At 46.0% G+C, this 20,434-nt stretch overlaps 1 protein-coding gene across 1 annotated transcript; it reads right to left on the minus strand.

Annotated features, from left to right (window-relative positions):
* Window positions 1–9,119: 9,119 nt before the first annotated feature.
* On the minus strand, window positions 9,120–14,423 carry LOC117834039 (aquaporin SIP1-1). Its single transcript, XM_034713654.2, has 3 exons — window positions 13,969–14,423; window positions 13,582–13,860; window positions 9,120–9,468 (listed from the first exon to the last, which is right to left on the minus strand). Exons 1-3 carry the CDS (start codon window positions 14,287–14,289, stop codon window positions 9,313–9,315), a joined length of 756 nt encoding a protein of 251 aa, XP_034569545.1. The 5' UTR covers window positions 14,290–14,423; the 3' UTR covers window positions 9,120–9,312.
* Between the last annotated feature and the right edge of the window lie 6,011 nt (window positions 14,424–20,434).

The following is a 20,434-nucleotide window of genomic DNA, read 5'->3' on the forward strand; positions in this document are numbered from 1 at the left end:
CTCAAGAAACAATGCCCATGGCATCCGAACAGTAAACACTCGGCGATAGATTGCTACAACATGTGCTGAGTAATGCAAGAATTACCCACATCACCCCCTCCCAAAGACTTTGTTTAGAAGGACAAGGGTAAAGGCAAAATCAATAAAGATGACGAAGGTGAAGGCGAGTTCCAGATTGCCTCTAAAACGGTCAACATCTTTTTTGGTGGAATCCCGAGTACCGTGTCCAAGCGGTCCAATAAGCTAGTACTCAGAGAGATTATGGCTATCGAGCCAGTAGCTCCCACACCACTCAAATGGTTTGAGGTACCCATAGCTTTCAGTAGAAAGGATCAATGGACAAGTTTCTCAAAACTAGGCCGATTCCCTCTAGTACTCGACCTCGTCGTTGCAGGCTCAAGACTTACCAAAGTACTCACTGACGGCAGAAGTGGCTCAACGTCATTTTCATCCAAACACTAAGGAAAATGTGCCTCGACATCACATACATGCTCACTCCAACGGACTCACCTTTTTATGGGATTGTCCAAGGAAATGCAGCCATACCGCTAGGACAAGTCTTCCTACCAGTCACTTTTGGCACCAAGGAACATTACCGAACCGAGTACATAAGGTTTGAGGTTGCTGACTTCGAAACTTCTTACCACGCCATACTCAGGAGGCCAGCCTTGGCCAAGTTTATGGCAATACCACACTACGTTTACTTGGTACTCAAGATGCCAGGACCTAAGGGCGAGCTGACACTATGAGGAGACCTAAGGCGATCCTACGAGTGCGACACAGAAGTTGTAGAAATCGTAGCGACTTCTCAAGCACCCAGCTCCATGCAACAAGTCTTCTCGGCTTCAAAGAAACTCAACCCCACAGAACTCAAGATCCCAGAAAACAAGTCAGGATCATCGAAAGTAAAACCAGCAAGCGAGAAGGACTTCAAAACCATCGATCTCTAGACTGGTGACTCATCAAAGACTGCATTGATTGGAACAGGGCTAGACCCTAAATAGGAAAACGTGCTCGTCAACTTTCTTCGGGCTAACTGTCAGTGTTTTAGACCGACAACCCAACTAGGGGGTACCCTAGGTGGTCTTTTATGCGGTAAGGGTCGTCGAGAATCAAGGAATCAATGGTGACGCAGGGAACACGATTTAGACAGGTTCGGGCCGCTAGATCGCGTAATACCCTGCGTCCTGTGTGTTGGTTTGTATTGATCTTGGGGATTGATGATCTAGGGTTGTTCTTGGGTGTCCTGGGCTTGGGTGTTGATGTATGACCTTGAGGTCTGACCTGCTAAGCTAGGTACCCCTGCCCTCCTTTATATACTCCAGGGGGCAGAGTACTAGTCGGATTACAAGGAGGAGTCCTAGTAGGAGTACTCGGGACTAGTCCTAGTCGGATTACAGGGGATCCTAGTAGGAGTCTGACTTCTTCCTTCCTTGCGGGTACTGGGGATGTATCCCCGACAAGCCCCCGAGCGCTTCATAGTTGAATGCAGCAGTCTTCGAGTAGTCTTGAGATATTCGCCGAGTAGTCTTGGTGCTCTTCGAGTACTTTGTCAGGCTGAATCTTTCAATGCTTCTCAAAGCTGCCATGAGGCTATGGTGTGCTCAAAGTCTTGATCAACATGATATTGTAGTCTTCATGTATGGAGGGCGGCGAAAGTCGCACTCCATATGGAGTAGCCCCCGAGCCTTAGGTTGAATCGTAGAATCAGGCTGAGGGTCAAAATCTTGAATCTTCCTCTTTCGACTTGAAAAAATCGATTGTTGGGTGTAGCTTATCAGCCCCCGAGCCTTGGATTGATTGAATAATCAACCCGAGGGTCTTGAATCTTCACTCAGGTCATCATTCGAGTAGTCTTGCGGCGTCCAGCCCCCAAGCTTATGTGCCAGGTAAGTCGTTGGAGCCAAATCGAGTGGTTTTGTGGCGTCCAGCCCCTGAGCCTGGGAGCTAGCTGAGCCACTGGAGATATTCCAAGTACTGATTGGTGCTTAGCCCCCGAGTTCGGGAACTAGCCTGTGCAGTTAGAGGCATGCTTAGTGGGCGTCACGACGAGCGTCGTCGCCAAAGCTTGACCTGAAAGAAAAGATGCGTACATTATGTAGCATATTTGTAGGATTTTGAAACTGCTAAAATTTATTCAGTGATCAGTATGAAAGTTGTGTCATGCTCTTATTCCGGTCATACTCTTCCCGAGTAGTTAGCCTGTTATGCTTAGGCTCTCAGTCTCTGGGTAGCCGTTGCCGCTGCGTGTGTGAGATCATTCTCGTATACGCGTATGGGCTTAGGCGTGACAGATGCGCCTGAGGCTTTCACGAGTTAAGGCGCGTTCTGCTCGAGAAGAGAAGTGACCTTAAGAAAAGACAAAAGTGAGAGTAGTCGCTGCTGCGACAAGAAAGAGACTGCACGATTGCGAGTCAAGCTCTTGTTTTATTCATACTCTTCCCGAGTAGTTAGCCTATTACGCTTAGGCTCTCAGTCTCTGGGTAGCCGTTGCCGCTACGTGTGTGAGATCGTTCTCGTATACGCGTATGGGCTTAGGCGTGACAGATGCACCTGAGGCTTTCACGAGTTAAGTGTGTTCTACTCGAGAAGAGTAGTGACCTTAAGAGAAGACAAAAGGGAATATTCGCTATTGCGATAAAAAGAGAGCGCGGTAGCGCGAAAGAGTTTGCTGCCCTCCGGCGAATAGAGCACGCGTTGCGCGCAAGAGTTTCCAGCCAGTAGAGCTCGTGTTGCGCGCAAACGGAAAATAAGCCAGAAAATAATTTAGAAAAGTGACTTAGCTTGATTCGTGGATGATTGTTGATGAAGCCGTGACGGTCGTTGATGAAGCCGTAACGGTTGTTGATGAAGTCGACTAGTCGGAGGCGATTCTGACTAGTTGTTGACGACGCGAAGTTTGCCCCGACTAATTTTTTAGTCGAGACGAAGAGTTGGGGTAGTCCGCCCTCGACTAGCCTTGTAGTCGAGACGAGTAGTAGTCGTCAGCGGGCGTCGCGATGTGGTCGGAGTTGTCGTCAGCGAGCCACCTATAGTAGTCGGCGAGCACCGCGACGTACTCGGAGAAATTGTCGGCGAGCATCATGACGTAGTAGTCATCAGCGTGTTGCCGAGCGAAGTAGTCGAGGGGAGTAGTCAAAGTCGTTGCCGACCACCCGTAGTCGTCGGTGAGCTCACAATGTAGTTGAAGTCATCAACGAGCTGCCTGTAGTCGACGGAGTCGTCGGCAATCCGACCGTGGTTGTCGGCGTGCCCGCGACATAGTCAAAGAAATCATCAGCAAGCCGCCCGTAGTCGTCGGCGAGCTTGCGATGTAGTCGGACTTTCGAGTTGTAGTCAAACTCAGAGTCGCTGTCGGACTTCGAGTCATAGTTGGACCCACAGTCGCCGTCGGACTCCAAGTTGTAGTCGGACCCGGAGTCGCCGTCGGAGTTCGAGTTCGAATCGCGGTGGAACCCGAGGTCGCCGTCGGAGTTGACGATCTGGTGCCGGAATGATCCGGCGCCATCGGCGATGCAGAGCCAGGATCCAAAAACGAAGGTTGCGCCCGCTTCAATAGCGAAGATGGGCTTGATGGCGACCGTGCCATTGAGTTCGCACTGAGAAACTCGACGAGTCCCCTACCTGGCGCGCCAGCTGTTGGTGTTTTAGACCGGCAACCCGCCTAGGGGGTACCCTAGGTGGTCTTTTATGCGGTAAGGGTCGTCGAGAATCAAGGAATCAATGGTGACGCAGGGAACACGATTTAGATAGGTTCGGGCCGCTAGATCGCGTAATACCCTACGTCCTGTGTGTTGGTTTGTATTGATATTGGGGATTGATGATCTAGGGTTGTTCTTGGGTGTCCTGGGCTTGGGTGTTGAGGTATGACCTTGAGGTCTGACCTGCCGAGCTAGGTACCCCTGCCCTCCTTTATATACTCTGACAGCTGGCGAGATCTTTAGTTGGAAGCCAGCTGACATGCCCGGTGTGTCCAAGGAGCTGATTGAGCATTCATTAAACGTCAACCCCAAAGCCACCCCAAAAAGACAACGACTTTGAAGGTTCGCCCATGACAGAAGAGATGCAATCAAAAAAGAGCTAGCCAAACTACTCACAGCAGGGTTTATCAAAGAAGTTTTCCATCCCGATTGGCTAGCTAATCCTGTACTCGTTCGCAAGAAGAATAATGAGTGAAGGATGTGCATCGACTACACAGACCTCAACAAGCATTGCCCAAAGGACCCCTTTGGACTACCCAGGATCGACTAGGTAGTTGACTCCACAGCTGGGTGCGCTTTGCTCTGCTTTCTAGACTGCTACTCAGGCTACCATCAAATAGCCCTCAAAGAAGAGGATCAAGCCAAAACAGCTTTCATTACCCCGTTCGGTGCATTTTGCTACAAAACAATATCTTTTGGGCTAAAAAATGTAGGTGTGACCTATCAACGTGCCATCCAGATGTGCTTCAAGAAGCAACTACACCGCAACGTAGAAGCTTATGTAGATGACGTAGTCATCAAGACAAGAAATCTGGATGATCTAGTCGCAGACCTAGAAGAAACCTTTGCAAGTCTACAAGCATTCCGGTACAAACCACCAGAATACATGACGTAGGGTATTACTCTCCAGAGGCCTAATGTTCTCGTGATCACTTTTGAGTTCTTGGTTTCGCAATCCCCTCTGCCTACAAATCAACCACTTGGGTAATCCCCTGGTGGACTACTGGGCTTCTAAATCCGACATGTATGAACATGATTACCTTAAGTTAATGAGCAACAAAAGTTACTCTAAAGATAGATTCTAAGCAATGCTAAGCATAGGACATTACTAGTTATTTTGAACAGGTAGCAAAGATGTCCTAACAAACAAGGTTGGATTGTGCATAAAAGTAAGATTTCAATTAACTCCTAGAATTAATGCATAAATAGAGAAATAGCCAATAATTTGGACATGTGAATATAAATCTCTGAAAATAATATGTGTAGATGCTCCAGGGCTTGCCCTAGGTCCTAAAAACGTTCGCTTCATCAAAAGAGCCTTCAATAACAGGAGCAAGCTCAATAATCTCCTTGAAATCCTGAGGTTCTTCAGACAATTCCACAAATTCCACATCAAGTGCTTCAGATTCTACGGTATGATGCAAGTCATAGTTAGTAATGCAAAACTTTTTCATAAAAACAGACTATACAACTTATCTTCATGATAAAGTTGCAAGCCAACGCTAAACTACCCAAAAAAGATTAGCCCTAAAATTATTTTCTTAACTAACCTAACTTAAGCCTTTTCTTTTATTTAAAAAATATTATAGATAATTTCTAATCTTAAAAACCTAATCCCTATGGATTAATAAACATTTGTGAATATAAAATATTATTCAAAATTTATGCATCTTATAAAGGTTAAGTATTTATTTAAGTACTCTTAGCCAATAGGCGGCAACTACACCAACTCCACCACTTAAGCCACACCCCAAGACCCTAAGACGGCTACCACGACCTCCACAACCTAGGGCTCCACGGCAGCGGCTTACTACAAACAGAGGAGCAGCTGGTGTTAGAGAAGGCGGTGGCGGGAGGGCGTTTCAGAGGATGGGGCTGAAAAATGACTTGAGGAATGGGTTTAGGATGTCAAGGCGACGGTTCTGGCAGAGGGAATCAGACGGTGATGGTCGGATGGTGACGGAAATTGCCGACGACCAAGGGGCAGTGAAAAAGGGGCGGCGGTGGTAAACGGATGAACACGGCTGGCGAGTGTGGTATTTATTCAAATTTTTACCACCTCCGCATCAGCCACCTCATGCCTGCTTGCCTGCTTCACAACGCCAGTGTGTGGCACGGGCGAAACCGCCTCCGGCCATCGGCGGCAAGCAGTTGCATGACAGTGCTGCTGCTCTGCTCCTCTCCCCTTTTCTCCATTTCCGCCCGATTTCAAACCAATATTGCGCTCAACTTTCAATCCAAGCTCCACGATCTCCTTTAACCAAAATTGAAGATGGTTCAATCTGCTACAAATCATAGATAGCACTTTTGTCTCAAGGAGCAACAGATTAGGAGATACAATTCTCTAAACTTTGGGCAAAACTCGAGCCCATTAGAACATGTTCTGCAGTTAAACAGCCAAAACCAAAACAGTGCTGTTTTCAATCTTTGAGCTCAAATTTGAATATCCAAACTCATTTTTCCCTGTTCAACAACTACTATAATTTGTTGATCATAGAGTATAGATCCCATTTTGCATGATCTTGTCCAACATCCACATGCAAACATCTTCAAAATTTTAAACCAAAATAGACCACTCCTCACTGTCTTTAGGGTGCAATGGTAGTAGCCATTCAGTTTTGTCAGTGATCACCCAAAAACAGAATAACCTTCAAACTTTAAACTTCGATTTAAATTTGAATCCTTTGTTTTTGTTGATCAACAACTTGCTCATTCAAATAACTGGATATCCAAGATTACTTCTGATCCAAAACAATCCAAGGGTTCAATATGAAATCCCTCAGGAATCAAATCCAAAGGTGACCACTTGACACTGTTTTCAGACTTAGGAATTTTTTAGATTTTGAATAGTTGTCCCAAGTCAACAATTTTGACTATGCATTTGAGGCCCTTCTGACTTGAATTTGATCTCAAACTTGATCCATGTGAACTCTAAACACCTTCAATCTCTTGATTCCAAATTTGGTCAAATTTTTCCAAGTTTGATTCATTAATTTGAATTTTAGGTCAATTTTAATTCAAATTTGCACTCAACTCATTTGACCCCTTTTTGAGCCAAATTTCATCATTGACCTAATGATGGCCCTCGTTAGACCTTAAACACACTTGGTGTTACACCTTTTCTCTTTAGATGATGCCTAAATGCAAAAGGTCGCCTCATTGAGGCCACGTCTGGGGACCGGACTAGGGCTCCCCGTTCGTCGGCCCCTCCCGGAAGGACGGTCCCCCCGCGGGAGCCGGAGGTCTCCGGGAGGGTCCCGAACGACTGAGATAGGGCTTTTGCCCACTCTACAACCCCGCGGGCTACCCTGTTCTCGCCGCCCTCTTCCACGGACTTCGGGGGTCGCTACCTAGCTCCCGTATGCTGACCTCGGGGGACCCCCAGAGGTTTCGATGCCTCCTTCCACTTCCCACTTCCGTGGCCTCCCACCTTCCTAGCCTCCGCGGATCGGGAGGGCTAGGGAAAGATGGGGTGGTTTTTCACGGGGAGAGGGACCTCCGAACATACAGAAGCGTTTCGGCAGGAAACAATCCCTCCAGCTCGTGATCTTGGGCCAATTCCCCAACAGCCTCATTCTTATGGGTCGGGCTAGGTACCAACGGGTCGACCTGGCTCATTCCCATTCCCAGTGGTCCTGCATTAGCGGAAGTTTGGACGAATCGTTTGATTTTCATGCTAATCGATTGGTCATTGCTTATTTCTTGTGTGATGGTCATGTGAGATGAGAGATGACAGCTTCAATTGCCCGTTGGTGGCTGCAGCTGCATTGCTGCTCCTTGCCCTCTGCTTGCTTGAGCACCAGGAGCCCAGGATGGTGTGCGGCCGGATGCCACCGGCGGGGGGCCATGCTCGCCAGCGGCAAACAGGGTGGTGAGGCATGGGGCCGGTGCGCACACGACCTCGCCGGCAGCCCGCGCCACGGCCATCAGTACCACAGCCCGACCTCCGAGCCCCCGTCCCAGCGTGGAGCTCGGACCCAGCACGTTGCGAGGTGGGAGCGCGCCTGCCGAGGCAAGGTGTAGTGCGAGACCAGTACATGACGATTGATGACACAGAACCCAGCGAGGTGGCGGCCAGCGGCCCCAAACCAGTGTTGGTCGGTGTACTGGATGAGAGATTGAGAAATAAAAGATGGAAGGGGTCTTTTTTTCAACTTGTTGCCATGCTGGCATTGCCGCATAAGAAAAAGGTGCCTCCATGGATGCTCGTGGACCTCCACAATCACTCTTTATTAGATCATGGACTTAGATGACCACTTTAAAAGTACATGAACCTAGATGACACCTTGGGAATAGTTTAAGGACCTAGTGTGAAATTCACTCTTAAGGGTATATCTAAAGAATAAAAAAGAAATACTTTCAGCCACAGAATCACTTCTCTCAGAGAATCAGCTCCCATAGAGAATCAGAATCAGATGGAGCTCTACCAAATAAGCCCTAACATGGGATTTAACATAAAACATTATATGTAGGCACACCAAAGTGTATTTGCAGGGAGTGAACAATTTTCTAGCTTTTGCATTTAGGAATTCAGCTGTAAGCAACAAGATATTATGCCGTTGTAGAAAGTGTGTTAACTCATTTTGGAAAGAGGCAAGTGATGTACGAGAGCACTTGATATAAGATGGGTTTCTAAAAGGGTACACAACATGGAACTTACATGGAGAACCTATCTCTTCCATGAATCATGGAAACTTTGATGGTGCTGAGGTTACGGAGGATTCTAACGAAGATGATGATTGATGACATATCTAGTTTGCTTAGAGCATCTCCAACAGTCCCACAATAAATATTTCCCAATTACAAGTTCATGGGGATATCCTAATATCACTTTCATTACTTTCATTGTTATTGGGAGAGTTGCTTTTACAATCTCCCAATAATATTATCCTAATCCAACTACTTTATTGGGAGAGTCACACCTCCTCCTTTATTTGGGAAGAGTTGGGGTGAATTATTGGTTTGTCCCAATAATTATAGGGAAAAGGGAAACGTAAAGGGGGTCTGCTGGAGTATTATTTTTTCACCAACTCTCCCAATACAGTAGTTAGATTGGGAAAGGGAGACCATTAGAGATGCTCTTATTGACTTATTATAAGTTGCTGGTTTAGATGGTAGAGGTGATTTTGATGATAACAGTTCTGATTTGGAACCTTGTCATGAGATGCTTGCCATTTAAAAGTTGGTAGCAGAAGATAGCAATCTAGCAAAGCAACGGCCTGCATGGTTATGTGCCCTCACTACCTAATTATCATGAAGGGATAGTGTTCTATAGCAAAACCAACATTGAACGATGTTCGAAAGCAAATTCCACGTTTATAAGATGTCCAATAGCAAATTTTGACTTCCAGTTGGGATTGATGATTTTGTCATACTAAAAAGGAAAAAAAGCGTGAAAGAATAAAAAGATAAATAAGATATGCTAATTAGCTAAATTCATTATACAAATAAAATGACACATAAGTAATAAAGCACAATACCAGATTTGTTGTAAGTTGAGGAAATCAAATACATCATGAACTTCTTTGATATTCCTGTGTTTTCTGATTTCTTCAAACCAACATCCAACACCAAATGATGACTATATATATGAATCCAGGATTGCAATGTATCACGCTTTCTTGGTCTTCGGCTTAGGTGCTGATGGTAGGAACACCGCTCTGAAGACCCATCCAGCAAGCATGGCCCCAATAAAGGGGCATATCCAGTACACATATAGCTGCTCCCATGTGTTGTGCCAATTGTTAACGTATGCCCAGCCAAATGCCTGTTTATGATAATTGACCAAAACACACAAATTACAAAGAAATAAGTAAACTAAGTAAGCATTAATGTTTGTTTAGGAAAGTGCAGGAAAGTAGATACAAACAAAAGAATATCTTGATGCTACTCATTACCAATCCAATACGCTCGATGCCCCCGCGTCACTCTCCACTGGGTGACTTGGGCGGCGACCATACCTCAGCGCCGCCAGGCCCTCCCCTCTCCTCTGCCACATTGTCGCTACCAGAGCTAGCTGCCGGAAGCCCGGGGGCTGGTGAGGATGGTGGCAGCGGGGCTCTAGCGCCCTGCTGTCTTGCCATAGGTAGCAATGCCGCCCAGATCTGGGGCACCAGATCCGGCGAGGAGGCTTGGCGGCGGCGCGGGCTCCGATGCTCACGCGCGTGGAGGATGGCAACTAGGGGAGGTCATGTGGTGGCAGCTACTGTTGGTGGCCTCATGCTTGTGGCTGGTGGTCGTGTAGGCACGCAAGATGTCGGCGGGCACGCAAGTCTAAAGTGCTGCATCCGCTTGCAGCTTGGCAGCCGCATCCGCCCAGATCCCCTCGGCCTATCCTAAAGTAGGTGTGTAGGCCGTGCGGCAGCGTGTGGGGCAGCGACGGCGCTGCAGTTTGGCAGCAGCGAGCGGGGAGCGTCGGGAGGAGGCCGCACGGTAGCAGTGGCGCGCTCGCCATCGTGGAGCAAGGAGGCAGCCTCACTCGTGTAGTGCACGGGCGGGCTGATGACCTGGAGGCGACGAAGGTAGCTTTGTCGGCTCAGCAAGAGTGAGTGTGGCGGCCGTGTGCTGGATTTGGCTCATGGTGGTAGCCGACATGGCAAATTTGAGGTCGGTGGCGTGTCTGGGCGGCGAGCGCAGGGTGTGGGCGTGCAGTGGCAGTAGATGAAAAGGCACAGTAGTGTGATGTGAGGAGGTCGGGTGGCGGCGCCACCCCCGAGAGGGCTTCCATGGCTATTGTCCAGGCTATGTGTGTGCAGCAGCATAAGATGGGATGCTTTGGGCAAAAGCCTTTGCCGGTGATCTTGTTGGTGATGGTGGCGGCAGCGCCCTAGGACGTCGTTCTTCCCGTTGGGGGCATCATGTTGGAGCTCTATCCCTGCTGCACGAGGTTCTCTGGGTGAAAACCTTGTCCGGACTCTGGACGAGTGATGGCAGTGCCATTGGCGTCATGCCCTCCTTGGAGGCGTCGTTTCTAGAGATCCAACTTGGCTTGTGGCAATACTAGTGATGCCGATGGTCATGGGAGGCTGCCGCCGGTGGTGGCGGTTCCGCCACGATGGGCTTGCGGCGCAGCAAGGTGGCATGGTGCAAGATGGCAAGTTTGACGGGGGTTGCCGAGCTCACATGGAAGCGATTATAGCTGTGGTGGCGGCCAGGGGTTGCTGCATGTTTGTTGGGTTGGCTGCTTGCAGCGGACCACGGCGGTTGGCGTTGCTTGGCAGCTGTCAGTGCGGTGTGGGACTGTGTCCGAGGACGGCGCTTGCAGCAATGACATTGTAGGACGATTAGGCTTGCAGTGAACTGCGGCGGGTTGCTCAGCTTTGCTATGCGGTACATCATCGGAAGACGGCGCAAGCGACTTCCTTGGCTTGTTGGCACAGAGGCTATGTGTTGATTACAACCCTGGGAGGTCATAGGCTCCACCAAAGCGTACTTAACAGATCTAATATTATTACTTACAATCAACACATGAATGAAATATTATTAAAGTTATCGATAAAAAGAACCTCAATGTTGTTACCAAATTTGTGGTGATTCCTTCATACTAAGATTTATTCTACTAGGCTTCGCTTCAATATTCTACTACTGTATCAGCATGCTTAGTATTTTAGTGCTTGTACTTTCAATTCTATTCACAGCATGAAGGCTTGAGTAGTCAAGCTTTAATCTGACCAGATGGCCCAATAACCAAAAAGTAAGGCAAGAATTGCTGGCGCTATGGACCGCAGCTGGGATATCTGTGGTGCTATCTAATACGGATACACAATTAGCAAGTGGCAAACTATAATGTTGGAGATACTATAAGTAGGAACATCAGTGCATCACTTTGAAATAGCACATAAATACAAACATAAGTTTAGAACCACTGGTGGAAAACTCACCTTTAGTCCCGATTGGTAGGGAGCAAATATCCCAAAAATCCATCCGGGATAAAACAATCGAGGCGAAAGGAGGATCTTTAGTCCTGGGTTACTCAACCGGGACTAAACTTTAGTCCCGGTTGGTGAAACTAGTCGGGACTAAAGGGGTCGCCATGCTAGGCACAACCCCCACCCAATATGAACCGGGACTAAAGATTTTGCGCAAAAAATATTAGAAATTCCCGGGAGCCCCCGCCCCCAACACACACGCACAAATCACATGATTTTTCACGCGAAATATGCGCGTGTGCGATGCGTGGGATTCGAACCCACGACCTCAAGCCTCGCGCATAGCTTCCTTACTATCCCACCTACACAGCTCATCTAACTATATAGGGGGAAAATGCAATCCTTTTGTATTAACTCGTGGGAAACCCTTTAGTCTCGGTTTATGTTACCAACCGGGACTAAAGATCCGGTTTGTGTCTTTAGTCCTAGTTGGTAACACAAACGGAGACTAGAGGGTCCGAGGGGTTTAGTCCTTTTTCAACCACCCGTGGGGATCCTTTAGTCCCGAGTGACCCTTTAGTCCCGGTTGGTGTTTACCAACTAGTTGGGATTAGAGGGTCGAGAGCTTTAGTCCCAAGTGGTAACACCAACCGGGATTAAAGGGTGACCATTAGTCCCAGTTGGTCTAAAGGATCTAAAGGGTCTCCCACGGGTGTCTGATTTTTGACCTGGGATTAAAAGGGGACCTGTAGTCCTGATTGATATTTGATCCGGGACTAAAGCACCTTTTGTCTCGGGTTAACTTTAAATCGAGATAAAAGGAGGCGTATGAAGGTGATTCTCAGCTAGTGAACTTATAGCTGGTAGTGCAGTTTGAGTGGCTTGTGAATATCACACCTCCCTTGGACAAGCAACCTAGTTGTGTCTTGACTTGAGTCGACCACTCTACTAAGATTCAGTGAATATTGCTTCATGCTCTCGTTTTAGTTGCTGCATCTAACTTTTCATGATTTCAGTGATACAACGTTGTCCGTTACCTTTTATAACTTCACATCAATCTAATACCAAAATAATAATATTATGAATTTGTTTTTAGGAATCAACATATAATATATTAATAAACATTTAATTTGGTTACTCACTCTACTTTAAAATATATGAAGCTTATTTAAATTGACGCACATGTATACTTGAAACGGAGGGAGTCTCTTGCAAAGCAGGCAGGGTAGATAACATGGTCATGTGTTCTCACTTTGGCGGAATAAAAGAAGAAACAACTAAAGAATGACTGAATTAGTAGGTGGGACCTGAGATTGTTCTGTAAGCATCTTTGACTGCCCAGACGCAGATGGACAATTCAAAGGGAGAATGAATAATTAGAAATTACAGCACAGATGCTTTGGAGTTATAATTTGTCAAGAAGTTTTTTTTCCCAAACAGTAGCATAATACGGTAAAAGTATTTAAAAGAATGATTTAGTATAAATAACAGGTATGTAAACCTATATTTGTGATAGTATGTTACCTAAATTGCAGTTCGTTTTGACTTTTCTTTACTATGCACCTAGATATATATTATATTTAGATACATATCACAAACTATATCTTAAAAAGTCAAAACGAACTATAATTTGAAATAGAGGGAGTATGTAAAAAAAAAGCTTCCCAGGTAATTAAAATAGAAGCTTGTGATCCCAAGGTACGAGTTTTTGCCCCGAGTGCCTGACATTCCCAACAACGTATATTTGTTAGTAGACCGGTGGTTCATTTCTAACACGACTCCAGCTTTTTTGTAGTTAGATTTTGTGAATGGTACTTCTAAAACTGCACGTGTCCAGGATGGAGTATCATACATCAAGGAAGCATTTGCTTTGGTCGGTAACAAAATTGAGCGCAAGAAAAAGGCGTAGGGTGTTTGCAATTGGCACTGAAGATGATGACGGTGACTAACATTGGAAATTAATATTGAAGCAAAACGGAGGGAGATTGGAAGGAAAAGTAAAAGATACTGACGTTGGCTGGGTTCATGGAAGGACCCGTGTACTCTGCCCCGGCGAGGATGAGGCTAACGATGGAGACCGAGAGCAGCATGGTCTTGAGGACGGGATTCCGGGGCCCCTTGACGATGATCCAGAGCACGGCCAGGGTGATGACGAAGGTGAGCACCCCTTCGGCGACGGCGCCGGTATGTGGATCCACCTTGAGTGCCGGCCCCGCCGCCGCGAGCGTGTGCTTGTACTGCTCCGGCATCAGCTCCGAGATCGCCAGGGCGCCGCCCACCGCGCCGGCGGCCTGACAACACGCACGCAATCGCCTCAGAACTCGACTCGATTCGATCGAATTCAGGAGGGATGGGTACCGTACTTGAGGGGGACTGGAGGAGAAGAATTGAAGCCGAACCTGCGCGGGGAAGCGGAGCGCGACAGAGAAGAGGGAGGGGCTGTCGAGGCCGGCGGCGTAGGAGGCGGCGAAGTCGGTGGGGTTGAAGCTGGCGCCGCCGAGCGCGCCGCAGAGGAGGTCGAAGGCGAAGAGGAGCGCCGCGAGGAGGGACGCGGTCACGAGGAGCGCGTAGTGGCCGCCGCCGCCCTCCTCCTGCGCCACCCCCAGAAGCGACGTGACGGCCGCCGTCGTGGCGCCGAGCGCGGAGGCGCACAGCACCCACAGGAACGTCACCACGGCGTCCGCGGCCGCCGCGCGCGCCGCCGCCGCCCCCATCGCCATCCGCGCCGGCACCGGTCGCCCTTCTTGACTCGAGAATTTGGAAACTGCAATTTGTAAACACGAGAGCACGGTGTCGCCGTGCCCCGGCCCTCTCTCACTCTTCTCTCTATCCCTCCCAACTACCCATGCCTATCTTTTCTAACTTTCTTTTTTAGCGAGGAGCTTATCTTTTCTAAGTTATCCGAGTTCTTTAATTTCTTTTTCTCTGTGATATGAGGAAGAAATTGTATACTACAGTACTTGCCACTTGTTTGACCTACCAGTTAATAAAAGTCTTTGTATTTATGCGGTAGTAGTTGTTGATGTATGACTCTATATTTATATAAGGACTTTATTACATTATTTTTTTGGCAAACAAGGACTTTAAGTAGATTAATCCTTGTAAACATAAGGTATCTGTAGATGAGTACAACCAAAACTGGAGGCACCTCGTCGTGGTTGTAGGCTTGATGAGATGATAAGGAGATTGTTAGAGCTTGATGAAATGATGCCACAAGATGAAATATAGGGCCGAAGATTTAAACCTTTTTTGAGTCAAATGATAAGGAGAGAGCACGGGAATTAAATGCGGTCGGGTAATGTAGAGAGATAGCACATGCTTGTTTTACTCTTAATCCTTATTGACGAGAATTAAGGTAGTAGTGAATTTGAGAGGTAGTTCTTTTTTCCCCCTCTTTTCGACAGTTCTGTGGAGGAAGGAGGATTTTATTTATATCTAAAAAATACTATGAAGGAAATTCATGTAGTCCAAAAGAGATTGCCGGAGCCGGCCAAAGGCTTGCTACTCGTACTGTGTGCCAAAGGTTCTTGGCAATCATTGAACTATAGAACTTTTCTGTCACGACTCGACTACTCGTACCTTTGAACTGGGCCGCAGCGATTCCTGTGGACGGCCGGGCGGGACAAGGACCAGCCACACTAGCAGTGGGCCACTGGGCCGCAGGCCTAGCGATTGTTCATTGGAGCGGCTCGGCTTGACTCGGCCGGAAAACGCCGGACCATGTGAATTTTTCTAGTTAATATACTTTACTCATATCGCAGGAAGGATTGGAGGAGCCTCTGCCTTCCTTCACAAATGGAGTTGTGACACCTGTCATGCGATGCGCTTGCCAATGTTGCGCACGTTGCGTTTTCTCCACGCGGTGTGAAATCAGCGTGGCCGGGATTATTCCTTCCTTATTTTTTCTGGAAAACGGACGCTCGATCGTCCCTCCTCAAAAAATGAGCACGGCTCGGTGCTCGCTCCACTGCTGCCGACCTCTTGGGTGCTTGTTTCATCGGCTACTCTACTCTCTACTGCCATGCATGCGTAGCGCGGGCCGGTTCGCCCGGCCGCGGTCGGTGTGCCGACTCGTGCACCATGGAGGCCGCAATGGCCTCCGAGGCAGCAAATTCGCGGATGAGCCAGCGTTTCGATCCTCACCCTCAGTCATCGGAGAGGAATTACATTGTTCCCATGTTGTCGCGAACCATCATCCACAACCCCGGCTGAACCCTGTCTCGCTAATTGGTGCGGCCATGGTTAAGCCCTCGCCGATCAGCGCCTGCTCCGCGTCATCCTGGCCATACTTCGCACGCCCAATAACATCCGCCGCATTCTCCCACCATACCCGTCATGCCAAATGATATTCGCTGGACGTCGCCGAGGCATTGTGGTAGCAGAAGGTTGCCACTGCCTTTGATGAAACCCATTGATCCTGGCACGCTTGCCGCATCCGAGGTAACTAAAGCCCTGGGACAAAGTAACTTGCCAACCTCCACCCGCCGTAGGGTCGAGCCCTGGGATCAAGTCAAGTTCATTGTGCGAGTATCCTAACCCTGAGATCCACTCCCACCACCCAGCACTCAAATCTTATCCAAGGTCTATCCCAAAACACAGTCGGGATGCTACCCGACTAAAACCTCACATCCTGACCCAACTTAGCCATAATGCCGCCTATCTAAAACCTCAATTATCATCCAAACCTAACCGTTATAATGCCCAACCAAAACCTTAATCCTTAACCCCATCTAGCCGTCATACCACCCGATCCAAACCCCATCATCATCATCTAAATCTAGCCAATATGCTGTCGGTCGAAAACGTCGACATCGCTTGGAAATTATCATTAATTTTGTAGAATATTCCTCAAAATCCACCCGTCCAAACCATTAATTATTTAGAAACCTAATTCTAAATAATTAATGGGTTATCCATCCATTACCCGTGAATTCACCTTTGATTACCAGGTAATTCCCATAATACTCATCCTTTTCCTTTCTTCTCATTCCTTAGGAATTGATTGGTGTATTGTTTTATTGATTGCTATTTTATGCACTTCTGTAGCCGATAGACGACCAGGCTCTACCCTGAAGCCAAGGATCCAGAAGGTGTGAAGCCAAGGACTCTGGTTGGCCTAGGAGATGTTAAGGATTTTCGATGAAGGCAAGTATCAACTCTTAGCTCATGTTTTATCCTACTGAGTGCGAGAGTTAGTAATACTGCCAACCTAATACGAACTGCATTGTTTTCAGGATATTTCTTTAAAGAATACGGGCTTACTAGATTAACCCTTTTTCTACTAAAAAGCCACATGCCAGATTCATCCTAGGCAAACTACATATTCCCTAAACCACCCTATATTAGATATGCTAGGCAAGTTGAATCACGCCCCATAAATGGGGATAACACCAGTTGGATTCTCTATAGAGAGGATCCAACTCCTTCACATAAAATATCTTTTTTATAGAAAACTTAGGAGGGGTTTTCTCTTTGGGGAAGCGTGAGTTAAAATATAGAGTAATAGTAATGATAACCTCTAGGGTGTGTTTTGGACTTAGGGGTAAGGGGACGGCCTCAGTACAGGTACTTTGTCCTGGAGCTTACTCCGGTCATATAAGAACCGGTTCATTGGGTGAGTCTTTCTTGTGAACCGTACAACCATACATGCCAAAAAGGTACAACCTTCAGGAGTGCCTATTTTATGTGAGACCTTGGTTCAAACCCTGCTAGTTGAACCTAGCAATCCATCCCAAGGGGCCAAGTTGGGCAACGGGTATACTAGAGCAGGACCCTCGCATAGTCCCAGGTCCGGTCGGCACGAGTCGACTGTTAAGAGGGCCAGAGGCCCTGTTGATTTATTGTGCACATTTCTCGGGATAGGATCCGCAAGGCGGATGTTAGTGGCCCCTATTGAGACTCTAGTATATGCGTGGATGGATCTAGGGAATACTGTCTAGAAATAGACACGGGCGGGTATGGATCTCGTAGGCCAGTACCGCCTAGTGCAAAGGTATGAGCTAGCGGGACGTATGGAGAAAGTGTACACCTCTGCACAGAGTATAATCTATCCGGATAGTCGAGGCTCTTGGTCACGAGCCTACTAAGCTAAAGTCCCCATGATTACTCTTAAAACTCTTTGGGGAAGGGGATTAGTGTGGTGAAAATACTTGAGGAAGGTCGATGGACTGAAATCCAGAATAAAACTTGGGGACTGGTAAGGGAGGTAGTTTTCTTGCTCCAGAACCACAACTTCTAAATATGGAATAACATACTTTTAGGATGTGAGAGATGCTTTAGGCTTAGGATTATACCCTTCCTTGTCCACATCCTAAAATGCATATAATTACTTAGTAAATGTTGGGACTTGCTGAATATCAACCATAATTGTACTTAGCCTTTCATTATGCAGGTTTAGGCCTCAGAGTGTTTCAAACCATCTTGCTAGTGGATGGGCACCTGCGCTTCTCATCATTGCGTTAAGGTGAAATCTTATTAAATTGTATGTCTTTTATTGCTTAAAATATTAAACTGTAATAATAACTGTATTAGCCTACTGATCAACAGACTAAAACAGGTAAACAGTGGATTTTCCGAAGGAGGTCCCTACATTGTAATATTTCTACAAGTTCTAAATACTGATGGTGAGCCTGAATTGTAAGAGGTAGGTGGAAGCTTTGGGTGTGATTTGGTCTGTTCACAAAGTTCTTGAGGGAGATGAACTTATTCTTGGCAAATGAAAAAAAGCTCCGGGTATGTCAGTTTAGGAACCAGTCCATTCCAGAGATCAGTCCATAGGAGAATTATCGAGCCATCTGCCACAGAAACAGATGCTACTTTGAAAGAGTCTAGGAGTTTAACAATATCTTTTTACCAGAAGGATCCCTTTTTATTGACACGGAAGACGGCCATCAGAGTAGTAGTTTTCCCAAACCAAATTCACCTAAGGAATGTCTGCTCTTGTCAAGAATTTATGAAGAAACTTGAGCTGGAGAGCGTCATTGTGAACAGCAAGACTTATTACTCCCAGGACACCCTGATGGGAAGACAGACCTTGGGCCAAGCAGCTTTCGGGTGCTTTTTTTGAGTTCAAGGCTGATCCTTTCCATAAACAAGTGTTCTATGTTGAAGCTAGCTATATTATCATGTTCGTGTTGGATTATGCCTAGCATATAGGACTTGAACTAACCTAATATGAAATAGATAAGATATGTACCCTGATTATAGGACTTCGATTAAGATGATATAAAATAAATTGAAGGCAAGGTTTATAAAGAAATAGTGCAGCAGCAGCGCCTGAGAGGGCTATTAATCGGATGCACTCCATCCTTGTTGTGGTTCAAATCCTCAAAAAAAATATTTGTCTTCCTAATTTTGCAACTTCGACTCGAAACAGACGATCATGATGGCATGATGCTGACCACTGACAACAAAAAAAACAAACGCACGAGAGTGCTTGAAGCAAAGCCAGTGACTTCTCAACGGGCCCGCAAGTTGACAAAAGGCTGCTACCAACGTTGTTTTGTCACGGGGCCCAATTAAACCTATTAAGGAAATTGGCCAGAATCAGAAACAATGTTTCAACAATCGGCCGCCCAATTGGGTTATTCAAACCCTCTCAAAAAAAAATTGGCCCATTCAAACAAAAAAATAGCAGAACATTTGAAATAAAGTTATCCTCCTCTAAAAAATAATATTCCTATTAGTACATAATTAAGCTGTGAAATTATATATAGCGAAGGATTCAAACCGCATGTTAGAAATTTCTACTGTCTATCATGAGACAGACGGACAAATAATATACACGGTAACTTAGCACCTAAAATGAAGAATAACCATACATGCAACTTGATTTGAAAATTCATTTGAATATCAGAAAATTACATTTGTTAAATAGGAGAATAAAATGAAGAATAACCATACATGCAACTTGATTTGAAAATTCATTTGAATTTCAGAAAATTACATTTGTTAAATAGGAGAATATTTGCAGCTACAGTCCAAGCTCTTTTTCAATATTTATACCTTGACATTTAGTATAAGATAACCTGTATTAATTTCATGAAGTTTATATCTCACAATCGGAGAAGCTCCGTAGAAAAAAAATACATAGCTTGTCATATGATTACTCTGTCACCATAATATGGGTTAGTATTACCACACAGGTCAATACATTCGTTTATTCTACGCACAAATTCATGAATTGTAGAATTAGAGTAAGCCAAATAATTTAGCCAGCTGCTGGTTATATAAGTTTTTCATGTCATTTTAAGGTAATTTAATAGTTCTACATCATAAATACCTGATTCATCTTCCCTCTTTCATTCTTTCATCAAATTTGTTGGAGTCACTGTTGTAGCCCACTCTCAGCCGGCTGTAAACTTCGAGGCTTGCAGCCTGCTTCTCTTTTCTCTCTTTTTTTCTTCAACTCACCGGAAATCAGACCTGGCACTTTATGCAGCACGTCCAAAAAGATCACCGTTAAAGTATCTTCGAAGTTAGAATTACACGTTAATGCACAAAGGCCACCTATAACACCAGATATGTAGTTACCCTAACAGTGCTGCTGCTAAGAGGCCGACACAAATGACACAAACGCAAAATTTATCCACTTAGGTTTTGAAGTTTTTAGTTAGGAACAGTGTAAGGCAGGTTTTTTAAATTTGAAAATTCAACATTTGCAGCACTGGCCAGTAATTAATCAAATTAGATGCTTTGAATCAATATATCCATTTAAAATACTTGTAGAGTAACTTTGATTTTGTATCAATCACAAATATACTATGAGAGAAATTAGATGTCAAAATCTATTTTTATTTCTTTTTCTATCAAAATATGGCTTACGTTATGCACGGAGGAAGTACTTCAAATACACTTGTACAAAAT

The sequence above is a fragment of the Setaria viridis genome, chromosome 8, assembly GCF_005286985.2.
Source record: "Setaria viridis chromosome 8, Setaria_viridis_v4.0, whole genome shotgun sequence".
In the NCBI taxonomy this organism is placed as follows: Eukaryota; Viridiplantae; Streptophyta; class Magnoliopsida; order Poales; family Poaceae; genus Setaria; species Setaria viridis.

Excerpts from the sequence above, each read along its gene's own strand:
- LOC117834039 (XM_034713654.2), bottom strand. The coding sequence starts at position 14,289 with ATGGCGATGGGGGCGGCGGCGGCGCGCGCGGCGGCCGCGGACGCCGTG. Across the intron at positions 13,861-13,968 it reads CGCTCCGCTTCCCCGCGCAG|GCCGCCGGCGCGGTGGGCGG; the intron begins GTTCGGCTTCAA and ends GCGTGTTGTCAG. Across the intron at positions 9,469-13,581 it reads CTTCCATGAACCCAGCCAAC|GCATTTGGCTGGGCATACGT; the intron begins GTCAGTATCTTT and ends TATCATAAACAG.